Raw genomic sequence first — 10,296 nt, 5'->3', positions numbered from 1 at the left:
AGCGCTCACAGTATCTAAGCCATGTGAACTTCTGTATGAACAGATTAAAAAATACTAGAGCTGTCTAGTTTTTAAAAAATGTGATGGAGGCTTTGAAAACTATACAGGAACTCATTTAAAAATATATGTACCTCTCTTACAGCAAGTTCTGTAGGTTGGTAATGCATTGTGTATCCTAGCAGATTAGGGTTGGAAGAGACCTCAGGAAGCCATCTAGTCCAACCCCCTGCTCAAAGCAGGACCAACCCCAACAAAATCAACCCAGCCAGGGATTTGTCAAGATGAGCCTTAAACCTGTAAGGATGGAGATTCCACCACTTCCCTAGGTAACCCATTCCAGTGCTTCACCACCCTCTAGTGAGAGGTTTCTTTGCCTAATATCCAACCTAGACCTCCTCCACTGCAACTTGAGACCATTGCTCCTTGTTCTGTCATCTGCCACCACTGAACAGCTAAGCTCCATCCTCTTTGGAACCCCCCTTCAGTTAGTTGAAGGCTGCTATCAAATCAATTCTCACTTTTTTTTTCTGCAAACTAAAGACCAGTTCCCTCAGCTTCTCCTCATAAGTCATGTGCCCCAGCCCCCTAATCATTTTTGTTGCCCTCCACTGGAGTCTCTCTCCAATTTGTAATGACCTACTGGGAAAGAGCTTAGGAATGCTAAACATTTAGACTTGCATGCTAGCATGATGGTATCTGAGGATAACTAGACTTGTGCTTCAGAACCTAATGCTCAGCAATCAGTTATGGGAAGATTGGGTTCCTAACCCAATCTTCATGTTAATTCAGAATAGTACATCTGGTTTTATCCACTGCTGGAGACAGTATATTGGACTAGATGGCTATGGAAAGTCCTAGCCCTATCAGAGGCCAAACTCACTATAACTTGATGTCTTGACTTATCTGACTCTCTCTGACAATCAGAAGAAATACCCATCTGAATGTGGGGAGGCAATGGGTGACTGAAAGCAGGCGAAGAAATTCATGAGAATTTAATTTTCAGAAGACTCTTATTAACAGAAGTTGGTCCCAACTGGAAGTGGTACAACAATTGTCTGCCAAACACAGTTCAACTGTAACCCTTGATATTCCCTTTTTAGCTTGTGTAGCTGTCTCCATCTGAAAAGATGAGATGGAGTAGAGATTCTCCACTCTTTTGGCTAAACAAAGTTACTGTTATGGGATTTGCTCACTACATTGAAGTTTTTTTTAAAAAAACAAAACTGACCCACTATGTACTGCTGACCTAGCTCTAATCTCCTGTTAGAAGGAACCCTCTAACTTGACATACCAAAGCTAGCCCTCTGGTCAGTATTTGACTACTCCCAGAGCTGGCCATATCTGAGTGAGTAATGACATCTGGCCCCCACTTAAAGTTCTAGACTAATCTTTCAATTACGAAGGTGGGACTGACCTTGTGACCAGAACTGATTCTTAACCTTCTAGAAAACAGTATCCTCTCAAATTCTCCTGATTTCATTCCTGGTAGATGAGCATTCTTTCCTTTCCCTCTGTGTATTTGGAACAGCACTTGCTACTATCTAATGACCCTTTTTACAATAAGCTTTGAAAGCAGGAAGGAGTAGATGGCAATATTTAGCCTGTTAGAGCTCAGTCTTGCAGAGAATGGTATGGTTCACCTTTTCATTCTTTTCAGTGGTATCTAATATCATCATGTCTATAGACGAAAAGAAAACAAATGCTGTTTTCCTAGAGACTGATCAGGAGCATCAGGTAGGTATATTATTGGTTGCTAAGTATGTAGAGTTAAACCAGGCTTGTAAACTAGCCTTATAACCACAATCAGACTGGGTGTTTTTCTAAAAGAAATAGTCTAATTCCCCCAGAAGACATGGGGACAAGCTACTGGCTGAAATTCTACAGCCAGTAATTTGCTGCAGGAGACAAGATTAGGTCACAATGGTCTTGTCTCCTCAGCACAATTGCCTAGGTCACAATGGTCCCTTCTTGCCTTAAACTAATTCATGGGTGTGAAATTAGAACTGGCAATGCAACCACTGCCATAATGAACTTGGAATGACATCACATCAGGTCTCTAACATGTAGTCTCCAACTCTGGAACACATTCCCTTTGGGTCTGCCAGAGCCTGACTTCACTGGGAGTTCAGCATAATTGGGAGCTGATAGGGGTCCCAAAGCTTCAGCTCATGCCACAATCTTATCTATTACCTGAAACTTTCTTGGGATGGGTGAATGAAGAGTCCTACCTCTTATGTGTGATTGGTGCTAATTGCACCTACTGGTCAAACTTGTATTGTACGCTATTAGCAAGCTTCAATACTGCCTACAGGTGTGGATAGTAGCACCTTAAATTAATCTAAATAAGATTGCTTTCCTGGACTTTAGAGGCTAATAAAGCTAGCTTGGGTGGGACATCCTGACAGTCATAAGTCTCTTCAGTCTGCAAACATTCTAGTTATATCTCAGGAACAGACTAGCAAAACTAATAGCTAGTGATTAGTTCTTGCTAAATTGCATGGCCTCTCAGCAAAATACTTCTGGGCACTATAACTACCCTAAGGCGGTATCTGGAGGAGAAACTAACCCCCTGCTGGAGTCCCTGGAACAGTCAGGAGGTACTGATTCAACAGCCCTAAGATTCTCAGGTGTGAAAGGGCATCTGTGCAAGTCTTACTAAATCTGTTTAACCAGCTGGACTCTAACTTTCTTCCCTTTCTTAGAGTGTGATGAGTAGGGTGGCCAATCTGCCACTGGTCAGCTCTACCTATGAAAAGGTTTCTACTACTTACACTGCCACTAAAGAAGACCATTCACTCATCAAGTCAGTCTGTGGTGTTGCAGAGATGGGAGCGAAGACAATTGCTACTGCTGCAGTTGGTGGTGTACAACCAATTCTGACCACACTTGAACCTCAGAGTGAGTAATGATGATGTATCTGGGTGACGGGCATTTTGGCAAAAATGCCTTTTGGGAGGGAGCTAAAGAAGGTGATGCATCCTTTCCATGTGAAATAGTATAGGATCACTTTGTAGATGCTGACATCACTGCAGAAGAAAAGACGAACTTTTTCATATATATAAATTGCCCAAAACTCCTAGGCAACATAGACACTTAAGACCAATCCTGCTCTGAAAAACCCACAATGTAAATAAACATGCAGAGAAACAGGAGGGATGGTAGAAAACTAACAGGCCTTTCCTTATAGGTTTTTACTCTTGGCAGTTTGGGTTTTTGTCTCAACCTTTGGCAACTTTGCTCATCAAAACTGACCTCAAACTCTGTCTTAGTAAATATGCCAAAACAAATATTGCTCATCTTTACAGTCAAATCTGTAAAACCTACAGCAAATTTTATCTACTCCTGACCAGGTTGATTGCTTGCTTATCCAGCAGTTTATTGGCTTATAACTTAACCTGCTAAAGCATAACCTTAAATACTAAAGCACTGGCCTACAAAAATCAATTACACAAATCAGGTGAAATGCAGCCAGCAGTACAGAAGGTAAACCTTAAGCAGTTTTCATTGTGCTTTTGCCAGAACAGATATTTCTGATAAATGTCAATAAATAAAACTACTCTCTAGACAAGTTGGAGGATTGGGCCAAAAGAAATCTGAGGTTCAACAAGGACAAGTGCTGAGTCTTGCACTTAGGATGGAAGAATCCCATGCACTGGTATAGGCTGGGGACCAACTGGCTAAGCAGCAGTTCTGCAGAAAAGGATCTGGGGATTACAGTGGATAAGAAGCTGTCAACAGTGGGCTCTTGTTGCCAAAAAGGCTAACAGCATATTGGGCTGCATCAGTAGGAGCATTGCCAGCAGATCGAGGGAAGTGATTATTCCCCTCTATTTGGCACTGGTGAGACAACATCTGGAGTTTTGCATCCAGTTTTGGGCCCCCACTACAGAAAAGATGAGAACAGAGGAGGGCAACAAAAATGATTAGGGGACTGGGGCACATGACTTGGGAGGAGAGGCAGAAGGAACTAGGCTTATTTAATCCAGAGAAGAGTGACGGGGGACTTGATAGCAGCCTTCCACTACCTGAAAGAGGGGGGCAGGTTCCAAAGAGGATGGAGCAAGGCTATTGATGGAACAAAAAGCAATGGTTTCAAATTGCAGTGGGGGAGGCTTAGGCTGGGTATTTAACTAGCAGGGTTGTGCAGCACTGGAATGGGTCACCAAGGGAGGTGGTAGAATCTCCATCCTTACAGGTTTTTAAGGCCCAGCTTGACAAAGCCCCTGTCTGGGATGATTTAGTTGAGGGTTTGCCCTGCTTTGAGCAGGGGGTTGACTAGATGACCTCCTGAGGTCTCTTCCAACCCTAATCTGATTCACTATTCAGATACCTTAATTTGGAGACACAAAGGTCTTGCTATTGTCATGTGACTTAATGGAGAGCAGGATGGATGCTTTAGATTCTAAAGGCAATATAAACAACATTGAGTTGCCATAGCCAAACACTAATTTATAAGGACCTACTTGAATTGTGGGTCAGTTGTGGACAAGCTGTAGAAAATTGCCAAAAAGTAGTCATGGACCTTATTTGCAGTAATTACTTTTCTGCAAGTTTTCCACTGTCAGTGGGAAGGGGGTTTGCTGTCAGCAGTAACAGAGTTCCTACAGGCAAAATTGCACTGGACACCTAATAGTGCAGAATCCTCAATATCACAAGTCAAGTAGGGCTTTACTAACTTATTCACAATAGCAGCTAATAAAGTGATATCATGGATTTGTCAAGAACAAATCATGTCAAACCAACCTGATGGCTTTCTTTGACAGGGTAACAAGTCTTGTGGATGGGTGGGGGGGGGAAGCAGTAGGCATGGCATATCTTGACTTTTTAGTAAAGGTTTTGATACTGTCTCAATGACCTTCTCATGGACAAAAAGTCAGGACCTGTTCTGATCAATATCTTTATATGATGGCATAGAGAGTACACTTATAAAGCCTGTGGATAATACCAAGCTGGGAGGGGTTAAAAGTGCTTTGCAGGACAGGATTAAAACTCAATTATCTGGACAAACTGGAGAAATGGTCTGAAGTAAATAGGATGAAAGTCAATAAGGACAAATCCAAAGTACTCCACTTAGGAAGGACAATCAGTTGCACACATACAAAATGGGAAATGACTCCTAAGGAAGGAGTACTGTGAAAAGCAGTCTGGGGGTCCTAATGGATCACAAGCTAAATATGAGCAAACAGTGTACACTGTTGCCAAAAAAAGCAAACCCATCCTAGAATGATATTAGCAGGAGTGTTGTAAGCAAGATGTGAAGTCAGTCTGCTCTACTCCATGCTGATTAGGCTTCAACTAGAGCAGTGTTTCCAGTTCTGGTTGCCACATTTCAGAAAAGCTGGGGACAAATTGGAGAAAAGTCCAGAGAAGAGCAACAAAAATTATTAAAGGTCTAGAGAACTATGGGGGAAGATTGAGAAAATTGGGTCTCTTTAGGCTGGGAAAGAGAAGACTGAGGGGACAACCCTTTTCAAGTACATAAAAGGGTTGTTAAAAGGAAGAGGGAGAAGAATTGCTCTCCTTAACCTCTGAGGACAGGACCAGAAGCAGTGGGCTTAAATTGCAGCAAGGGAGGTTTAGGTCAGACATTAGGAAAAACTTCCTAACTGTCAGGGTGGTTCAGCACTGGCATAAATTGCCTAGGGAGGCTGTGGAATCTCCATCACTGGAGATTTTAAGAGCCGGTTGGACAAACACCTGTCAGGGATGGCCTAGATAATACTTAGTTCTGCTATGAGCGCAGGGGCCTGGACTAGATGACCTCTCAATGTCCTTTCCAGTCCTATGACTTTAAAACACTATTTCCAAAGTGCCTGCATAACTAAATTTTGACTTACTGACAGGCTCTTCCTGGTATAGCAAGCCATAGACTTCTCACCCACAATCACCTTCTTTGTCATATGGGAGCACCTTGGTGTCATAAATGATACAGTCCAGATTCCATTTGTCAAGGCACTGTAAACATTGCAACAGGACTTCCTCTGATTTAGTCTCTTGATTTCAAGAGACTGTGGGGAACTGCTAAAACTGAAAAGAATTTCAAGGGACTAAAGTTGGCTTTTTACAGTTGCAGCAGTAAACAAGTATGCCTCCAAAGGACTGGACAAGCTGGAGGAGAAACTGCCAATTCTTCAACAGCCAGCTGATAAGGTAACTTTTTTGGTCAAGAGAAATCCTGGAGAGAAGGATGCAGCAGTCCTAATTAGATTAGAATAATGTCATAGTGATGGAAGCAGTCCCTGGTCATAAGGCCTTGGCCAAACCACATGGCTGCTTTGAAACAAAGGATGTTGGCTGGCAGTAAGGAGCTGCCCCAAATGAAGGCTGTTTTGATGGAAGAAACTATGAGTGAGGAAAATAAGGAAGTGAAGTTGGTGCTGAAGCCTGAGACTAAAAATCTGTATGGACCGAGCATGGCACATCCCCACTAAAACCACACTGGTACCTATTCATAATCTGTTAATAACACCATTCTTTCACCCTAGGTGATCTCAAACACCAAGGAGCTAGTATCTTCCACAGTAACAGGCACCAAGGATGCAGTTGTCAGTGCTGTCACAGAAGCAAAGGATGTGGTAACTGGAATGATGGGCAAAACAAAAGAGACTATGCAGAGTAGCATGGATGCCACCAGATCTGTAATGACTAGCAGCATGAGTGCTGTCATGGAATCAAGCATGGGGCAGAAGGTTGTGAGCAGCATTGACACATTGCTGGGGAAATCAGAGGAACTGGTGGACTTCTACCTCCCAGTGACAGATGAAGAACTAGGTCAGTGCACTCTTCCCAGTACACTAAACCTAGGAGACCCTGACTTCCTAGAGAATCTCAAGTTTTCTAATGTTAAATGTCTAATCATACCTTAATTAGATAAAGATCTGCCACTTATGGTATCTTCACCAACAAATGCCCCTCCCATAAAGCATTCATTAAACAGGGAGTGGGGGAGGGTATTGGAATGCAGGATCAGAACTACAGCTCTGACTCTACAGAAACATACATCTCATCTCAAGGTGCTAATGAACATGTCTTCAGAGGCCACCTGGTGCAGCCTTTGAGGTTCTGCCCCATTACATAGGAAGCTATGCCAATCAGCCCCAATACTGCATTGTCTGCTGCAAACTTGAAATCCTAAATGAACCTTACATGGGTGGGGGGGGGTAAACCTACAGGTATTACAGATCCAATGGTGACTGTTCACACATCTAGGTCTCTAGCATCCAAATAAATGCTAAAAGCTTTTACTGCTCCTGTTCTCCTTTTTTTCTAAAGTGCAAACTATGCAGGTGTTGCTCCACTTTAGCCCATCTTATGTAAGGCTTTGTATAATCTCTTAAGTGCCTAGATTTCACAGTTGGTCTGGACTCAGAATACAGGGTATTCTAGCAGCATGAACTCTCTACTAGTTGATCAGCTCTCAAAGGTGGTTTCTTAATCAGAATAACCTGTCAGACCTTTCCAATGACCAGGATCTTTTAGCCAGCTACTCCACTAGAGAATGACTTCCCCCTCCCCCAAATCATCTTGTACTAGAGCTATTTAAAGAGGCTGACTTGAGACAGGCTGCAGACACTCCACTGTACCTGGAATGGCCCCTATTATAGGCTGTCATTGGGAGTCTGCTTCTTACTACACCAATGCACAAATACTAATCCTCTAGTGATATGAACACTAACACCTGTCACTAGCTATAAATGATTCATCCTATTTTAGTTCAGTTATGTGGTCTTGTTGGCCCTTGGCATATCAAATTAAATCCTCTGGTACTGAGAGTTAACGAAGAACATGATTGTGCTGCACAAGCAAGAATTGGGGGAAGGATTTCTAGAACCAGGCGGTGACTACAACAGATCAAATATTATGGCCTCCTACCCTCTCTTCTCCGTGCCCCTCCACCCCCAGTCACTATCAGCCTTGGCTAGGATTCAACCTTGTTCTCCTCATTCCTTTCAGTTAAACTTGCAACATCTCTGGAGGGGTTTGAAGTGGCCTCTGCAGAGCAGCAGGGACAGCCAAAGAGTTACTATGTGCGTTTGGGTTCCCTTTCAACCAAACTCCGCCAACGAGCTTACCAGCACTCCCTGGGCAAGGTGAAACAAGTTGGACAAAGCACAAAGGAGGCCCTCTTTCAGCTTCAGCAAATCATTGATCTGGTAAGGAATGAAAATCCTAGTAGTTTGGGCTTCTCCCCCCCCCCCCCCCCCAGAAAAAAATATTCTGTCAAGGAGTTGCATAGTGACACACCCTATATATGAAAGGCTATACTTCTGATGAGCTTTCTGTGGAATGCCTGTTTGCCTACAATAGCAAGGCTTAGTCAAGCATAGTCCACTGTGGTGGTACAGCCTGCTTCTTTACAGGTCAGTCCGTAAAAGCAAGGGGGATTGGAGAGGTGGAGAAACACTGCTTCCTCAGTGACTTGCTGCCACTTTTTTAATCTTGCAAATGATTTCAGATTCCACCATCATGTGGTGCATGTATCTACTAAGAAAATAAAGGAACAAAAAGCTTTCTCAACCATAAACCAGGCCCCATGGGCTCACTTTCACAGCCATGACTTGTGAAATCCAGCCTCTGCCCCAGACTTCTGCTCCAGAGTCTGATTTCATTTTTAAACTGATTCTGACCCTTCCGGTGTTGCCATCAAATCCTGGAGACAAGAAATTGATCTAAAAACATCTGTCTCAGAACTTGCAGACAACCTAAATCACAAGTTCTAAAACACAGACTGCCCCTTTAGATCTGAATAATCTAAAAAGTGAGATGCCAACACATGTAATTGCAAACATTTCAGCAGAATATACAAACATTCTTATACAAGATGTATGTTGCTTTTCATGTCTCCAGGTAAGATATAAGACACAAGCCATTGTACTGACAAACCATTCCATTTTGGAGCTGGGTCACTTAAACCTCTAGTCAAAGCAAAGCTGTAGCCCAGTTTGGCATGGGTCACAGCACACTGCAGAACTCAGGGTCATCTTGTAGAGTACATGGGGAGGAACCATCATAAAACAAGACTAACAGACCTGTAATGAGCTGTGACTTTCATAGAAATATTCATAAGAACATTTAGTGTGACATACAGGACAACTTGTGACATGGGATGGGGAGAGCTCAGATGTCTCCTGTCAGTCTAATTTAAACTAACCACTTGGTGTATTCTAGAGAGGCCCACCATTTCCTTAGTTCTCTCCTCCCACCCCAGCTGGGTGATCTACCAATAACCAGAGGAGCCATCTCACCAAGGCAGCAGAAGCATCCCAACCTCTCTGTATTGGGTGACTGAATTTTGACAGGAATCCACAGCCCTCTCTAAAGACCTTGCTGTTTGTCACCAAAGTCAGACTTCAAGAATCTCCTCCCTTTTTCTTTTAATCTCTCCAGATTGACTCTGCTAAAGAGGCTGTGGGTCAGAAGCTTCATGATGGCCAGGAGAAGCTGAATCAAATGTGGCAGGAGTGGAGCAGTAGGGAGCTTGGAGCAACTGAAGACACAGATTCTGCACAGCCAGAGGTATCACCCTTACTGACTAGTCAGGAATTATTTGAAGTTTCCTCCAAGGAGGAAGCATTACCTAGCGTTTAAAGCACAGGACTACTAGTTAAATTTAGCAATAGTATTCAGATGTCATGCATTCAACCCTGCACTCTAATTAGAATGCATAAACATTTGATACATGGTTTCCATTAATTGCAACTTGCTTCTTCACAGCTGATTGAGACTCGGACACTGGATGTGTCCCGTAGCATCATCCATCACTTGCAGGCCATCTGTCTCACCCTAGTATCCAGCATCCAGGGCCTCCCAGCCAATATGCAGGACCGGGTCCAGCAGATCCTAAGTGGCCTAGAAGACCTCCATGCTTCCTTCTCTACTGCTGCTTCCTTCCAGGATCTCTCCAGCAGTATCCTCTCCCAGAGCCGAGAGAGGGTGACCAAAGCACGGGAGTCTCTGGATGAGCTGCTGGAGTATATGGTGCACAACATTCCCCTCACATGGATTGTGGGACCCTTTGCTCCATCTGGAGACTCTGCAGTGGATGACAAAGTTGAGAAGGACTAGACAATCCTAGCTTCCTCTAGACAAAGGAGGACAACAAGCTCTGAATTCTGCTTGTAAAGGACACAACATACCTATAGGTCTTGGTCTTCAGCCTACAGCGAATATAAACCTGTTGCCTTCACCTTGCAGGCAACTGACATCCATACAGCTTCTCTTGACCAATGGGCACAGAACTCCTTTCTCTGAAATACTGAGACTTTCCATGTTTCAATCTCAAATCAATTGTTGGCT

At 43.4% G+C, this 10,296-nt stretch overlaps 1 protein-coding gene across 1 annotated transcript; it reads left to right on the top strand.

Annotated features, from left to right (window-relative positions):
* The first annotated feature begins 1,674 nt into the window (after positions 1–1,674).
* Positions 1,675–10,065, top strand: LOC140912131 (perilipin-3). Its single transcript, XM_073346295.1, has 7 exons — positions 1,675–1,734; positions 2,703–2,898; positions 6,068–6,150; positions 6,486–6,771; positions 7,954–8,153; positions 9,388–9,516; positions 9,715–10,065. Exons 1-7 carry the CDS (start codon positions 1,675–1,677, stop codon positions 10,063–10,065), a joined length of 1,305 nt encoding a protein of 434 aa, XP_073202396.1.
* Positions 10,066–10,296: the final 231 nt, after the last annotated feature.

Source organism: Lepidochelys kempii, chromosome 5, assembly GCF_965140285.1.
Source record: "Lepidochelys kempii isolate rLepKem1 chromosome 5, rLepKem1.hap1, whole genome shotgun sequence".
NCBI classification, from domain to species: domain Eukaryota; kingdom Metazoa; phylum Chordata; order Testudines; family Cheloniidae; genus Lepidochelys; species Lepidochelys kempii.
The sequence above is the reverse complement of the archived record's forward strand: the minus strand, read 5'-3'. Positions and strand labels throughout refer to the sequence as shown.

Coding starts and splice junctions, on each gene's coding strand:
- LOC140912131 (XM_073346295.1), top strand. CDS start 1,675: ATGTCTATAGACGAAAAGAAAACAAATGCTGTTTTCCTAGAGACTGAT. Junction 6,151..6,485: donor TTCAACAGCCAGCTGATAAG/GTAACTTTTTTG, acceptor CTTTCACCCTAG/GTGATCTCAAACACCAAGGA. Junction 9,517..9,714: donor CAGATTCTGCACAGCCAGAG/GTATCACCCTTA, acceptor GCTTCTTCACAG/CTGATTGAGACTCGGACACT.